Consider the following 16,956-nt stretch of genomic DNA (forward strand, 5'->3'; position numbering starts at 1 on the left):
TAAGGTGATTGACAGGCAAATTTCTCTTAGCAAGAAGGTGGGTTATTTATTTATACATTTATTTTGGTGGGTGGTGGTGGTGGGAGAGGCACTAGAGCAAATGAATGCTTTCATTTGCTGTAGGAACAGGAATAGCAGGAACAAATGGAATAAGAAAGAGACTTAATAAATTACAGCTAACAGAAGGCAAGGAATTAGGCAATTAGCTAGTGATGTGAATGCAAGTGGCAAACAAGCAAACGGTAAATTTTTACCTTTTATCAGAATAGAAGGGTGGAGGATTCCTTGCTCAATGAGAAAAGGAAGTCTGGATGGGGAAGGCTGAGAGTTAGTACCAGAGAGGTAGGGGTTGTAAAGGAGCCACCTCTAGAGCTCATTAAAGTAGTTGTTGGGTTCTGTGCAATGGTTATGTTGGTTGGCTGTGGGCTGATATTTGATAGGTGGGGATTTTTGTTGAAGAATGTCCTTGCTAGCATGGCTATGTTGATTGAGGAATAATTTTCTTAAGTGTATAGGTTTCCTTTCACATGGACTGAGTTATTCCGTTTTTTTTTTTTTTTTTTTGATAAGTCATAAGTAAAGAAATTTTAGTAATAAAGCAGAAAAGTAACTTTACAATGAGGCTTCCCAAAGAGAGGTACAAGATGCAGCCTCAGTTACAAGTTAGATTGCAATTGTTCCCAAAACAAGTGCTCCCTATGCACCCACTGCTTAGCTAAATAATCAGCTATCCCATTGGCTGATCTCCTTTGCCTCAGAATCCTTATGTTCATGTTAGTGGTTAACCATTTACACCTGTGCACAGCTTCCCTATAGGTCCAGATTACAGTTTCTGGATCTGTCAACCAACCCATTACCAGCTTTGAATCCATCTCTATTATCAAACTGTTCACATTCAGTTCTCTAGCAAGCCCTGGAATACAGCTATGAACTCGGAATGGATGGAGTCCTCTACTCCTGCAGGACCCAGTGTTTTAAAAGTGCAAGGTGCAAAAAAGGCACAAGGGCCAATTTGTTCCCGAGGCGCATGCCTTTTTGAAGCAAGGTGCAAAAATACAAAAAAAAATGCTAAAAAAAAAATAAAAAATGCCAAAAATTCAAAAAACATTAAACATAATATTAATAAAAAATATAAACTTAAATTTTAAAATTAATGTTTTAAAAGACCATTATCTTAAATTAAAATACATAAACATAACATGTAAAGCGTATTCAAATGAAAATTTAAAAATAAAATCAAACATATAAAATGTTTTCAAGTATGTAAGGCCCACAATCTCTTTTTTTCTTTAATTGCATTACTTCAAGTAGCTAATGTGATGTAAAACATATTAGATTCCTGTTCTACGAGATGCCTTTGTGCCATGTCCCTCGAGGCAAGCCCAAACAAGTCCATGTTAGGGTCTTAAAATCTTAATTTTCACACAAAAAATAATAATTTTATAATTTTAATTGCCTTTTAAGAAGATATTTTATTAAGATAAATGAATGAACAACATTAGCAAATAGGGGGTTCTTGGAGCTTCAGTGAGTGAGCGAACATGGACTTGTTTGGGCTTCCTTTTTTAGGTTTGGGTGTTTAATCATCTTGAATTCTTTGTCAGTCCGACCCTAAGTGCCTTTCTTGGTCTGTGCTGACTACAGATCTTTTGTTTTTTTTTTCTGACTCCCACCTTTTCTCTATTAGATCCTCCAAGTGATTTTGGAATTGATCAAAAGAGCTGCCACAGAATTATTCAGAAAGAAAAGGCCTGCCATGAAATTCATTCAATATGGCTCACCACCAATCATCATTCTCTAATTTTCCAATTGAGGCTTCCTTATGTGCACTCTTCCAATGTAACATACTGCTATTTTCCCCACATAAAGACCAGTACAAAGCAAAAAGTAATAGACTCTAGAGAATTGCACCTCTGTTCTGATACTCTTTCATTGGCGAGGGGAGAGTAGCATTGGAAAGGTCACAAGGAATTGCACATGATCTTTTGAATAACCTGATGAAGTAGCACCAAGCTCCACAGGTCACCTTGCAATGTAACAACAGATGTGGAATCAATTCAGCTTCTGACTGGCATAGACAACACATTTTCCACCCCAGAGCCTTCTGATATCAAGTGATTAATATAAAATACATTAATTGTTACCAATCAAAAAATAATTATGGGAAAACTACAAGGGGATGAGATAACAATGTCTACAAAAAGATGGTTCTGTAGACAGCTGCATGTATAGCATGCACATTTGGTAGCTCAGGGGCATCATAATTCATAAATGGTACTATTCTACTCTAGTGATTATGGAACGATCTAAATTAGTCCCTCCTGAAACCTTCTAAAATAGAAATGATTAAAGATTTTTGCTGTTAAATGGTAAAAGAAAAATATAATCTATGGAAATATTCCTTTACTTGGTGGTTAAATATTGCTGCTAGGCTTTCTTGTATTTTCATAATTTTCTCTAAAGTTTTTTTGTTCATTATGGACACAATTTTAATACCTGGAGTCTGGAGTCCATTATTTCTGCTTACTTCTTTGATCTTTATAGCTTTAACATAATGACTGATTATATCAACTTAGGAAAAAGACTGAAGTTTTTTTTTTAATTATTTTAGAACAGGTAAGTATAGATTTTAATATATCAAAAAAGGAAGTGTGCGTGTACAACAAGGGGCTGTACATTGGGGATATACAAAAAGATAAACGACAAACTAATTACAGATAACAGGCATTTGTCAAAGAAAGTATTGTGATGTCTTGCTTTAAGCAAAGGGTTTGAGGCGAAGGAAGAAAAGAACATTTCTTTAATTTTTTCCATCACTATATTCTCCTCAAAGATCTTATTTTCAAAGATCTGGTTATTCATTTCCACCCAAATAACCCAGAAAACAGCTGCAGGGATCATTTCCAAAAAGACTGAAGTTTGATCAGAAAAAAATAATAATATGTCCAATAATTATGATTATATGGGTAGTGATATTTTTTCTCGTGATTGGTCATAGAGGTAGCAATTTAGTGATCAACCATCTGAAAAATCTGATATTTCGAGCTATTTTATCCAATAGACTGAAGATTAATTGGACAGTTTAGGTGAATCTTTTTGGTGGTTATTCTTAGGCTCACATAGATGACTTGTTAACCTTTAGGGAGTTTGGGAGGAAAGAAATAAGCGCCTTTTTGATAAAAAGACCATCTCCCTTGAAGAGTTAATTTCCGATATTAATTATCTTTGAAATCTTTGGGCTGTTAATTTGGATTTATTTAAAGGTTCTCATGTCTCAGTTAATGACCTTAGCAGAAATGCTCATACTTGTCTGTTCCTCCACACTCTTCTCAAATTGTCTTGAGAGAGCCAGTATTATGCTGTGAAGGAGTGGCGACTCTAAACTTTGATGTAAATGCTTCAGGCAATCCTAGTTTAGGTGGCATTATAAGGGATGTAAGGGGTAATATCTGCTGGGTACAGTGGTCCAGTAGGTTTTGCTGACTGTACTAAGGCCGAAGTGATGGCTTCTCTCACAGGAATCAGAATAGTGAAAAACTTGTGTTTTCAGAATTGAACTATTCCAGGCAATTTAGCAAATACCATAAAATGGCTAAGGGGCAAGGGGAGTGGTCCGTGGAGATTGGGTCATTATTTGGCAGAGGCTAGGGATTCACTGGGTTGTTTTAATGCAAACCTGATCTGGATTCCAAGGGAGCTAAATCCTATTGCAGGTGGCTTAGCTAAATTTGGTGTTCTTGTGGAAGTTTTGTATAGTGATAGGCTTCCTCCTGTATAAGCTTTTGGGGCTTCTCCTCTGTTTTGTACATCAACTCATGTACTTATTTTTTTTTCTAATGAAATTTGGTTACTATTTCTAAAAAATGACTGGTTAATCTTTGTTTAATTTTGTGGAGGATGGGCTACATGTTTCTTTCTTTTATGTATGCTTAAAGAAAATTTAGCTTGTATTTGCTATGAATAAATTATTCAATGACTTGTAATAACCTTTTAACTTCTAACTCTTCTTCTTCTCCTAAATTCGTTTTTTATTATTTGGCAGATCCATTTTCTATGGCAGCTCCTAAAGCACTAGAAACGATCGGAAAAGCTTTGCATTCTCAATATGAAAGATGGCAACCCAGGGTAAGAGTGTATCTGCTTTATGCTTGTTTGAGAATTTACTGCATCCAGTGCTTTCATAATTTTGAAATCTTTGAGTTGTGGTTAGGCTCGGTATAAGCTTCAACTTGATCCTACTGTGGACGAAGTAAAGAAACTTTGTAACACATGTCGCAAAAATGCCAAATCTGAGAGAGTGCTCTTTCATTACAATGGGCATGGAGTTCCAAAACCAACCGCTAACGGTGAAATTTGGCTCTTTAATAAGGTAGGAAACTATTAAAGAGATCTTTCCATTCTGTTCTTCTACTACATTTGCTAGAGTATTGTCTTTTTCTGGTTCTCACCGTGGTGCACTGCATGCAGAGTTATACACAGTACATTCCTTTGCCAATAAGTGATCTTGATTCCTGGCTGAAGACACCCTCCATATATGTTTTTGATTGCTCTGCTGCTGGCATGATTGTCAATGCTTTTATAGAGGTTAGCAGTACTGTCTCTTTCTTTCATTCACCAAAGGGTAGTTTTCATTGACATAGTGCAGAATAGGGTCTTGCAACATTACTTTGCAGAATGGGGTCTTGCAGCATTTCTATTGCATATCCTATAAAAAAAGCGTTACTATTGCATATCTTTTAATTTTGTTTCCCTTTGGTTGGTCAGCTCCAAAAAGAATGTAATTCTTCTGGTCCCTCTGGATCTCTTTCGAAGGATTGCATTCTTCTTGCAGCCTGTGAAGCACATGAGACTCTTCCTCAGAGTGCTGAATTTCCTGCTGACGTGTTCACATCCTGCCTCACAACACCAATTAAGATGGCACTAAGATGGTAAGGTCCATTGCCTGTTCTTTATTAGTTCTCACTAGTCCTATTTGTGTAGTTTGGTGTTTGATATTTAAATTATATTGGCATTGTAACTTTTGCAAAACACATACATAACTTTCTTTGTTTTGAGATGATTGATACAAAAGTTTAGAAAGAAGAAGATTCATAAGGTGTTCATTCATTGATCTAGAGAAAGTATATGATAAAGTCCCTACAGAGATAATATGGTGAGTTTTGGAGAAGGGGTTCCAAATATGTATATAAACCTAATTAATGATATGCATGAGGATAGACCAACCAATGTTACATAGAGGTGTGCGCCTTTTTGAAGTTAGCTGCAAAGATGCAAAAAGAAAAAAAAAAACTTAAATTACTGATAAAAAATATAAACTTAACAACTTTGAGGTGGCAGGGGACTTTCAAGTGGTAATAGGATGTCTCTGAAGCAACAACTCAGGGACTTATCTCTGTTTGAATTTCATAACTCGGAGCAAAACCTTATGGTTTATTTGTGTTCATTCGTGATTAAAATATAGTATTGTTATTCTTTTTCTCATCTCTACCTTCAAACAAGGAATTAAATGTCTTTTAGAGATTTGTAATGGACTATGGTATTCTTTTTTGTTCGATTTTGTAAAGTTTGTTTAATTGCTAACATGTATGCTGATTCGTTGGCCTTTGTCATTGAATATTGGTAATACAAGGTCCCCCTCCTCTTGGGTGGGAGAAAGTGAATAATGTATTGCATTTGTGCAAAAACTGTAAAACATGTATAAATGTGACCCAGCTACAATGAAAAATTATGCAGTTGGGTAAGATAAGTGGCCCCTACCCTCCCATATAACACGCATGCATGAAAAATGGCTTTATAAGCCAAAGTTAATCTTTCAGAGAGGAAAACCATATGAATAAAAATTACAATCTATTTTATAAACCCCTTTAAGATGGACAGATAAAGTGCACCACATCCAGCTTTTGTTAATGCCACTTATTAGGATCTTTTTTTATCCATTTTTATTTGATTTTTTCATCAAAATCCTTACCTCTAGATAGGTCGTGGTAGCAAAGGGATGATTCCCTAAGAGCCTTGGCTCTTCCACTCAGTCTTGTCACTTTCCGTATTGCAAGGTTGGTGCTTTCTTTTGGTTTGATGGTTCATTTCCTAGAGTAGGGTTGTTCCCTAATCCCTACTCCCTACTATATGCATATAATAGGGCCTAGAGGTGACTTCAACTTCTTATCTACTATCGCATTGAATAGAATGGATGGATGGATTTGTTCATCATCTTTTTCATTGATAATGGCCTAACTTAGTGGGTTGGTTTGTCGTTGGGGGGTTATCCATTATATTTTGTGTAAAGCAAGTAGCTTTGCATTCGTTGGGATTAATGTTAGGTGGAAGAGGAGGTTGTTGTGAGACAAGAATTGTACTCTGTGGGATTTGAAATGCTAAGTTTGCTAGTAAATAGGTTTTTCTGTAGTTTCCAGGCTTGGGTAATTTGGTTGTTTTTGATTTATTTGGTCTTTTAATTTCAATTATATTTATTCGATCTCTTTCTTTGAATATGGTACTGGTGTGCTGATGGTGAATATGATATAAGGTTGGTCCCAACTCAGTGACCTGGGCTGTGTTTCAAATACTAATACTTTGTAATATCTCCCTGTTCCATTTTGTAATTTTTGCATGAATATACTGTCATTTTTGTATCACCTGCTAATGTTGTATGGTGAGCACCTATTTTCTGCTCTAGGTATTCAGTGGAATCCCCACTCTCTGCACAGTTGTTTCTTGTATGCTTTTAACAGTTGTACTGCTTTTACCGGCAAAATGACAGTTGTTACTATACTATAGTGGTGGCTGTTTCCTTTGCTTCTAATGGTGCTTGTATATTGTTTTGGTGATATTGAGCAGTTTTATCTTTCGACATGTTGCATTCTGTTTTCAGGTTCCGTACACGTTCATTACTTCGTGATACAATTAATCCCACGCTCATAGACAACATTCCTGGCCGCCAAAATGATCGGAAAACACTTCTTGGTGAACTTAACTGGATTTTTACAGCAGTGACTGACACTATTGCTTGGAATGTCCTCCCTCATGGTAACCAGCTACTATAAATTTTCTAAGTAATATTTATCTTCGATTCTTCTTTTCCTTCCCCCGCTCTCTCCTTTGGTGTATCCTGTAGTCAATACTGAACTTGGCTTCCTGCAGAACGTTTTCAGAGGTTGTTCAGGCAAGACTTACTAGTTGCCAGTCTATTTCGAAATTTTTTACTTGCTGAACGGATTATGCGATCCGCAAATTGTTCACCAATTTCATATCCAATGTTGCCTCCAACTCATCAGCATCATATGTGGTAACTATCTCTAGAAAAGTCTTCATGACACTCTTTTTAGGTAAACTGAAGCAATACTGTCTCGAATATTCCTACTCATTCCTTCTTATTGGTGTTACTTTTGGTACAGGGATGCATGGGACATGGCTGCTGAAATTTGCCTTTCTCAACTACCTTCCTTGATTGAGGAACCAAATGCAGAGTTCCAGGTGTCTGCTTTGTTTGTATTTCTTCATTCAAAAGTTTTGTAGTTTAGAGAACGATAGTTGAATACTGCACTTTGCATTTTCTATTGCCATTAGAAAAACTTGAGTTGTTTCTGGTTTAACTTGCAGCCAAGTCCTTTTTTCACGGAGCAGCTGACAGCTTTTGAAGTATGGCTTGACCATGGATCTGAGCATAAAAAACCACCTGAGCAGTTACCCATTGTTCTTCAGGTGAGGTGCTTTCTAGGTGGTCCCTCTCAAGCTGAAGGATATATTAATTGTATCAAATTATATATTATGGTACTTACATTTTTGGGCATCTGGGCATCTCCTGGAAAGATCTCTTTCTTTATCCTTTAGTGAGTAGTCTTGGTTGAACCGTCTTAAGTGAACCATGCCTTATCTGTTGCCATACATCTTCAAAGTTAAAACATGTTGATTGGTTAATAATTTATAATTCTACTCATATCCTTTGTTGGAGGAAATGTAAGGTAGTTTCAGTCTTTCAGAGCCACACTATAGGAGGCATGTTTTAAAACATGGAATGTCATTATTTCCCTTTAATGGGGGCGAGGACCCCATGATATTGTCCATGGCATCATTCAGGATTTGCTATGATAATCATTCAACTACACATCGGATTGCATAAAACAATTCAAATTTCATGTTTATATTGGTTTGGATAGAGTTTTTGTGCTGGCAGGAAGGCCTTTACCCTGTCATACCCAGATACTTGTACATGCCTAGTTCCAAAGACTAGATACAAAGTATGATATGCACGTATTATATGTGATACCTGTTCCTGTATCCATGTCTGAGATTTCAGGAAATAGAGTTGTAACGACATTTCCCGTACTGTATACATGCCTATATCTGGTTATCATACCCATTATCCAGTATCAGTCCCTGCTATACAGGGTCTTGGGTGGGATGAATTGAATATGGAGATAACCTCTGTTTTATTTTATTTTATTTTATTTTTTGCAGAGTGTATACTCTCATACTTGAAGCTGCATTCTCATGCTTGTCAATGGATATTTTACAATTGCACCAATCAATTCCCCTTTGGCAGCTACTCTTCAGATATGAAATAAGATGATAAATACTTAATACTTGAGTGCTACAAGATGAGTACCATCTAGAGATGGTGATGGTAAATGCTGTCATTTCCATTGTTATGGTTTTTTGGCAGTATTATTGCCAATCCCTTGCTGATTTGGTGCAAGAGCTAATTGTATAGAATATTGTTGTTTTTGTCCTTCCTAAATCACTTTTTAATTTCTGTACTTCCTATATTTTAGAATGTTCTTCACTCATTCCTTTTTGAGTTGTATAAAAGGTGCTTGATTATTTCTTTCCTTTCTCATTTTATTCTTTACAGAAACTGATATCTGTGGTCTTTGACCTCCCTTGTTATTTCTTTTATGCCTAAATATTGATCCATTGTTGTAGGTTTTGCTTAGTCAATGCCATCGCTTTCGTGCACTGGTACTTCTTGGAAGATTTCTTGATATGGGTCCTTGGGCTGTTGATCTGGTAATTATTTATCTCTTCTGTTTGTCCCTGTACATTGTTCTCTTTGTCAGTGTATGACTGTAGTTGCTAGGTATGCCATTCTTACTGAATAAATGAACCGCTGCTGCTTTTTGTAGGCCTTATCTGTTGGGATCTTTCCATATGTACTCAAGTTGCTTCAAACAACAGCAATGGAGTTGAGGCAAATTCTTGTATTCATTTGGACAAAGATCCTTGCACTTGACAAGGTTTTTCTCTATCCATTTTGGAATTCATGGATGGCATTTAAAATTTAGCACATTCTTTGACTTCAACGCAGAAAAAAAGCGAGGAACCATATGACTTTTTTTTTTTTAATTAGTAGAGGAACCATATGATTTTAATTTGTCATGTTGAGTAGTAGTCAGTTACAGAAGCATTTGCATTGTTGATGGGGCCCTTTTTCTCTAGGGTAGTAGTATTTTATCTTGTATCAGAAAGCAAAATGCACATGATTTCAGTCAACTGAGCTCTTTTTACTTATTCTCTATTTGAGGTTATAAAATCTGCTAGTATCACATTTCATATTTAAATTTAATTTTTTGTATCCTTTAATATTTAGCAGTGTTGCCATTGTGGTGAGGCAGTGACTAGTTGTATGGCTTCCCTAGGCAATGAAGTGACTAGGCGCTGACTAGTTGACAGGAAGAAACATGTTCTACATTTAAGATATTGATGCAATATTGGTTGTACATCAATACAAACTACAAATATGCATTGAAATAATGATATAGAGTATTTAATTTATTGTCTATTCTTTTGCAAACATTAAAAAGAAGGCTGGATAGGTTAAGATAGGGGGTGACAATCCTTGTCTTTCAAGGAATGACTGGAATTTGACTATTGGTGTGATATCCTTGTAAGTGGCAATTGAACACCAGTACACTGCTGGGTGGAAGAAGTAGAAGAACTTAAAATAAATAGTTTTGCATATACCAAAATAAAGGCACATATGATATTATTTTAAATGGTTAGAGATAAATATGGGAAAATAAAACTTATTTTGTGGTTGACTGGATCAACTAGGCTGCTAGCCTTTAATCAACCTAGTCAGTATAGTTGATTCTTAGTCAGTATTCACCCTAGGTGATCACAAAATAAGTGTTGTCTAACTAGTTAGTGATGCAGTTTGTGTGTTCCTCGATTGACTAGTCATTTGATTAGTTTGCACTTTGATAACACTGATATTTGGTTTTTTTTCTTTTTTCAGTAACAGTATCTCATTTTCTTCTATTATTTGCGTATTTTCTTTTGTCGTCTTGTTAAGCATGCGTTTTTGAAATACTATCCATCTTTTTTTGTGGAATTTTAGTCTTGCCAGGTTGATCTTGTAAAGGATGGTGGGCACACATATTTCATCAGGTTCCTTGATAGCATGGAAGCCTATCCAGAGCAGCGGGCAATGGCTGCATTCGTTTTGGCTGTCATTGTTGATGGGCACAGACTGGGTCAGGAAGCTTGTATTAAAGCTGATTTGTTACATGTTTGCTTGAAACATCTTCAAATTGCAATTCCCCATGACACACAGACTGAGCCATTACTTCTTCAGTGGCTTTGTCTCTGTGTAGGGAAGCTGTGGGAAGATTTTCTAGAGGCACAGACAATAGGTTTGCAGGCAGATGCACCTGTAATTTGTGCACCTCTACTGTCAGAGCCCCAACCTGAGGTTTTGTTTCTGTATTTCATTATTTCTTGCTTTTCTCTCATTGGGTTTAATAGTTCTTTGAGGTCTCCTACCAAATCTTGCAACCTTGACACATATGAAACTACCATGTTTCAGGTTCGAGCTTCTGCTGTTTTTGCTCTGGGCACCCTTCTTGACATTGGAACTGACTCGTGTAGAGGGGTTGGAGCGGATGATGACAGTGATGATGATGAAAAGATTAGGGCTGAGATAAATATTATTAGAATCCTTTTGACTATTGTTTCAGACGGAAGCCCATTGGTCAGGGCTGAAGTTTCTGTAGGTATGTAACCAGACAAACTTTCACTATTAGGCTATCTCTTTTATTTGTTGGGAAACAGCTAGGATTTTAATGTGCTTTTTCCAATTTTAAAAAATTCAAACAGATTATACCCTTCTAGGCATTCATGTCCTATCGTTATAACTTCCTGGTTATTGTCTGAAAGAGGGGGAAGAGCTTGATTGTGAAGGGAAAAGCTTCTTGTTTCCCACAAGAATGATGGCATTTTATCTTGTCTCCTTGTTTCCCCATGTTCCATATGATTGTGAGTCTGCAAGGAACAGGAGGTTGGGAGCATGATTGTGGTTGCACAGAAACTAGGTAGCATGGAATTATTGGAAAAGGGGGCTGAGTGAATAGTAGAAATGTAAAAGATAAAGGGTTAATGAACGGAGGGTGGGAGCATGATAGTTGCGCAGAAGCTAGGTAGCATGGAAAGGGGTTAATGGTTGTGAGTCTGCAAAGAACTGGAGGGTGGGAGCATGGTTGTAGTTGCATAGAAGCTAGGTAGTATGGAAAAAGGGGGCTGAGTGAATAGTAGAAATTTAAGGTGTGTATGCATGTCCACATCTTTGTCTTTGATAAGTAAGAACTTTAAGGGCATTTTTTAATCTTAATGAAAAAATTCATGGAAAAGAGGTTGACACCTTTATGATGGAAAATTGTCTAGAATACACTTTAATGGATGCATCAAGCTGAACTTTGATGGATTCAGTCTTGGAAACCTGGGATTATTTGGCATAGTGAGTATTTAGAAATTAGAATTTCTGGACTTTCAATGAAGTTATTGCAGTTACTGATCAAAAGAAATAGAAATTTTCTTGCAGCTATGGTTTGATTAGAACTTTGGTTGAGCTTTCAAAATTCTTTTGTTTCTGATTTTGAGGGCAACCAAAATGAGATATCTATGGACTGTAAAATCCTTATAGTTTCAGTGAATAAATAGGATAAAACCAGATAAGTAGAAGAAATAGGAGCGATGAAATTGAGATTGTGAAAATAATAGCATGGATGTGCTATTTTTAAATATCTTACTGTTTTTATAAACAAAACAACATGAACATGGCATAAAAAAAAGGAAGTGATAGAAATAAAAGTTTTATTTATCACAGTTATCTTTTTTTGATGAATTATTTTTTTGATAAATTCTTAAATTTATGGGTTCCAAAATTAATTCAAAACTTTTTTTTTGATGAATAATAAAACTTTTATTAAGATTGTTGATAAAATCATTTCAAAACTTGGTTTCATATTGAAATTTTAATCCATACCATGGGACTTTTCCTGTAAATGTTCACCTATGGAGTTTTGCACTTTGGGCCAATGATTGATGATGCATCATCCATTTTGGCATCTAACAGCTTTGAATTTTAGTTGTCATAAAGGAGACATTATGACATTGTTCTCAGAGCCAATTGGCCAAGTTGGCTCAATAAGGTCTGAACTGGCAGCAGTGTTGAAAGGCCTTAGGTTAGCCAAATCTCTTGTCGCCAATTGGCCAATCCTTTTGTTCTATTTCCAAAGAACAGAAACACAGTATTGTGGGTTTATAGAGCATCTTAGGGATATTAGACTTCTGGCAGAGAAGCTAAAAACTGGTTATAAGTGGATCCCAAGATATGCCAAGTACTTGGCAGATGCATTAGCAAAACTAGGAACCACTAGGAATATGCTATTTTGGGGTTTGGTCCCTTAAGGGATTTGCAAGAATAAGAGATGGGTGGTTAGTGGTATTAGGCCAAATGAAGGGGTGCATCTGGCATGTCTTTTACAAAGTATTCTTTTACACCAATAAAAATATTAGTTACTGATGAAAAAAATGTCATGGAGGAAAAATTGCAAGATTATCAAAAAAAGGAGAAAAAAGGAAAAAAAGGAAAAGAAATAAATGACCATCTTGATGTAAAAAGATAGTGAAAGGTCATTTCGATCTCTGGGATACATGTCATATATACATAATTCTCTCTTTTTTGTGTGTTAATTTAGAAATATGCCTTGCCTGTAGTTTCTATTTGGACAATCATTAATAAAGGCCTTTACCACTATACTTATATTTTCTGCTTAGGTCTTAATTTGTGTTACATCTGATATTGCTTCAAGATTATTCAATCTTTCTCTTTATATTTAAATTGGTTTTGCTAACATAGTGTTGATTATGCATGGACTATTGTTTCATCCATTGTGCCTTAAACTGCACTTTCAATAAGTTTATTTGATTCATTTCCATAAATAAAAATAGATTAGCAGTGATCTGTTAATGATAACAAAAAGCTGGATATATTTTGACAGTTGGGTTATTTTCTGACAGCCCTTGCACGCTTTGCCTTTGGTCACAATAGGCACCTGAAGTCAATTACTGCTGCATATTGGAAGCCACAGTCTACCTCTCGGCTAAATTCTTTACCATCATTGGCTAGCATTAGAAATCCAGGAAGTTGCTATACCAGCACAAGTCAGTTTATCCAGCATGGAGGTGCAATTCCTTCTCAAATTGGTCCTGTTACGAGAGTCAGCAGTGACAGCACAACTATGGGTCTAGATGGTAGGGTTTCCACCAGCAGTCCCCTTTCTGCTTCAGGAATAACACATGAGTCTCCATTGTCGGATGATTCATCTCAACATTCTGATTCTGGCATACTATTAAATGAAAATGTCACTAATGGAGTATTTAACTATTCAAGGTCTAGATCTCTTGACAGTGGAATATATTCACAATGTGTGTTGGCTATGTGTACCCTTGCCAAAGATCCATCACCTCGAATTGCAGGCCTTGGTCGACGAGTACTATCCATAATTGGTATTGAACAGGTTACTAAGACACCACGGTTCAATAATGGCAACATTCGGCTGGGGGATGGTGCAACTACGCCTCCAACCCCTAATCTTGTTGGACTGGCAAGATCTTCTTCTTGGTTTGACATGAATGCAGGTAAGTTCTGATTAGCTTTTTATGTGGTATGACTTGCATCTCCTTATTGTTGTTTGTTTATGATGATGCATACAAAAATCCATATATGGTACATTGAATTCTTTCCATGGAGATGCGAACTGCACATTTTATTTAACCTCTGAACCCTCTTCTATTGAAAATCAGCTATTAAAATACAGGGCAATTCGAATCGGTTTGTCTGGAAATAGCCTAGTGATGGAACCAACCAGAAGAAACAAGTGATATCTTTCATAATTGGATTGTAGGGAGGCGGTTTCATCTTGTGGAAGAGTGAAGCAGAGATTGGAGTTGTTGGATGCATGTCTAGTTGGATGGTTTGTGAAATCTGTTCTAGACATCAAGGAGGTAGCAGCAGGTTGGGCAATGGCTTAATGGAACACATTACTTCTGGTAGAGGTGAGAAAATTGGTTGCTGACATTGGAAAACAAACATTATAGAAGTCTTGAGTTCCGTTACCATCGGTCTCTATTGGCTCGAGTGCTAAGGCTCATTCCACATTGAAGTTAGTGTGGATTAATTTGGTAGAGATACTGCTTCATGCATGTGGTATGGGAACCTTAATTGCTATCAATAACAGTGGGAAAAGTAGATTTTGTAGATGGAAGGAAATTTAAAGGTCAAAAGCATGAATAAGATAATGAAGTGGCTCATGGGAAAAAAAGGGGCAGATGGGGAAAACTAGTGGAGGGTGGGAGACATATGACATGTATAAAAGAAAATAATTGAGAAAGGTGTAGTATGGGGAAGAATTGTGGTTAATTTTGGTATGCGGGGAAGATATCATGACAGAAGGCTCAATAAATAATGATTGTGCATTTATGAAGTAATAGCAATTATCTGTATAATTGGGGGGGGGGCGTTGGAGTTGGGTAAGATATCATGACAGAAGACAACATATAAGTTGGATGGTAGAGGAGAGAAGCCAGTTTATAATGGAAGTTAGGATAGTAAGAGAACTTACTATCAAAAAAAATTCATACTACAGAGGGGGACATGAATGTGGAACATGGTGTATTAGTAATATGGTGGAAGATACGTAGACGAGACAAAGCAAACACAAAATCAAAAGGATCATAGTTCAAATGATTGAGTTTTGGTAATCGCCAAATATTAGTCATATAATGAAGGAATCTTGACTAAAAACAAAATGATAAAAAATAATAGCATAAAAATGGTAAGGAAAGAGAAGTTCATCTTGTGAGGTCAACAAGACTTTGTAGTGAAGAAGATACAAAAAGAAAATCAATGAGAAAAGCCTTTGAAAAAAGTTGTGGTGGGAGTCAATATGGATGCTCAAGAAATAGAGGCTATTGCAAGTTGCTTAGAGTGCTCCACCTCATCCGGGCCCTTAACTTATCTAGGTCTTCCCCTAGGAGCTAACCTAAAGGAAAGCCACTTTTGGATCCCTGTTGTGGAAAAGTTTGGCAAGAAGTTGGCAAGCTGGAAAAAGAATTATATCTATGTGGGGGGTAGAGTGACTTTGATCAAATCCACACTTTCTAATTTGCCGGTTTACTTTTTGTATGTCTTTAAGATTCCTACTAGGGAAGCTAAGAGGATAGAGAAGGTGATGAGGGACTTCTTGTCGGAGCTGGGCAAGAGAAGAAGGATCATTTGATTAGATGGAAGATAGCAAAGCAAACACAAAATCAAAAGGATCATAGTTCAAATGATTGAGTTTTGGTAATCGCTAAATATTAGTCATATAATGAAGGAATCTTGACTAAAAACAAAATGATAAAAAATAATAGCATAAAAATGGTAAGGAAAGAGAAGTTCATCTTGTGAGGTCAACAAGACTTTGTAGTGAAGAAGATACAGAAAGAAAATCAATGAGAAAAGCCTTTGAAAAAAGTTGTGGTGGGAGTCAATATGGATGCTCAAGAAATAGAGGCTATTGCAGGTTGCTTAGAGTGCTCCACCTCATCCGGGCCCTTAACTTATCTAGGTCTTCCCCTAGGAGCTAACCTAAAGGAAAGCCACTTTTGGATCCCTGTTGTGGAAAAGTTTGGCAAGAAGTTGGCAAGCTGGAAAAAGAATTATATCTATGTGGGGGGTAGAGTGACTTTGATCAAATCCACACTTTCTAATTTGCCGGTTTACTTTTTGTATGTCTTTAAGATTCCTACTAGGGAAGCTAAGAGGATAGAGAAGATGATGAGGGACTTCTTGTCGGAGCTGGGCAAGAGAAGAAGGATCATTTGATTAGATGGAAGATAGCAAAGCAAACACAAAATCAAAAGGATCATAGTTCAAATGATTGAGTTTTGGTAATCGCTAAATATTAGTCATATAATGAAGGAATCTTGACTAAAAACAAAATGATAAAAAATAATAGCATAAAAATGGTAAGGAAAGAGAAGTTCATCTTGTGAGGTCAACAAGACTTTGTAGTGAAGAAGATACAGAAAGAAAATCAATGAGAAAAGCCTTTGAAAAAAGTTGTGGTGGGAGTCAATATGGATGCTCAAGAAATAGAGGCTATTGCAGGTTGCTTAGAGTGCTCCACCTCATCCGGGCCCTTAACTTATCTAGGTCTTCCCCTAGGAGCTAACCTAAAGGAAAGCCACTTTTGGATCCCTGTTGTGGAAAAGTTTGGCAAGAAGTTGGCAAGCTGGAAAAAGAATTATATCTATGTGGGGGGTAGAGTGACTTTGATCAAATCCACACTTTCTAATTTGCCGGTTTACTTTTTGTATGTCTTTAAGATTCCTACTAGGGAAGCTAAGAGGATAGAGAAGATGATGAGGGACTTCTTGTCGGAGCTGGGCAAGAGAAGAAGGATCATTTGATTAGATGGAAGATAGCAAAGCAAACACAAAATCAAAAGGATCATAGTTCAAATGATTGAGTTTTGGTAATCGCCAAATATTAGTCATATAATGAAGGAATCTTGACTAAAAACAAAATGATAAAAAATAATAGCATAAAAATGGTAAGGAAAGAGAAGTTCATCTTGTGAGGTCAACAAGACTTTGTAGTGAAGAAGATACAGAAAGAAAATCAATGAGAAAAGC

General features: G+C 36.4%; 1 protein-coding gene across 5 annotated transcripts in view; it reads left to right on the forward strand.

The window, feature by feature from the left end:
* Positions 1-16,956, forward strand: part of LOC148870508 (regulatory-associated protein of TOR 1-like) — a 51,810-nt gene that overhangs the window by 17,958 nt on the left and 16,896 nt on the right. For all 5 annotated transcript variants that reach the window (XM_088971371.1, XM_088971370.1, XM_088971373.1 and 2 more), the window contains 13 exons: positions 4,043-4,125; positions 4,211-4,369; positions 4,468-4,584; positions 4,765-4,928; positions 6,872-7,026; positions 7,141-7,285; positions 7,395-7,473; positions 7,600-7,701; positions 8,923-9,006; positions 9,123-9,233; positions 10,337-10,690; positions 10,805-10,991; positions 13,297-13,917. In XM_088971371.1, coding sequence (XP_088827497.1) covers positions 4,043-4,125; positions 4,211-4,369; positions 4,468-4,584; positions 4,765-4,928; positions 6,872-7,026; positions 7,141-7,285; positions 7,395-7,473; positions 7,600-7,701; positions 8,923-9,006; positions 9,123-9,233; positions 10,337-10,690; positions 10,805-10,991; positions 13,297-13,917 — 2,361 coding nt within the window. The remainder of the gene's footprint in view (positions 1-4,042; positions 4,126-4,210; positions 4,370-4,467; positions 4,585-4,764; positions 4,929-6,871; positions 7,027-7,140; positions 7,286-7,394; positions 7,474-7,599; positions 7,702-8,922; positions 9,007-9,122; positions 9,234-10,336; positions 10,691-10,804; positions 10,992-13,296; positions 13,918-16,956) is intronic.

Source organism: Nelumbo lutea, chromosome 2 (assembly GCF_056320005.1).
Source record: "Nelumbo lutea isolate HS-2025 chromosome 2, American lotus-T2T, whole genome shotgun sequence".
NCBI lineage: Eukaryota > Viridiplantae > Streptophyta > Magnoliopsida > Proteales > Nelumbonaceae > Nelumbo > Nelumbo lutea.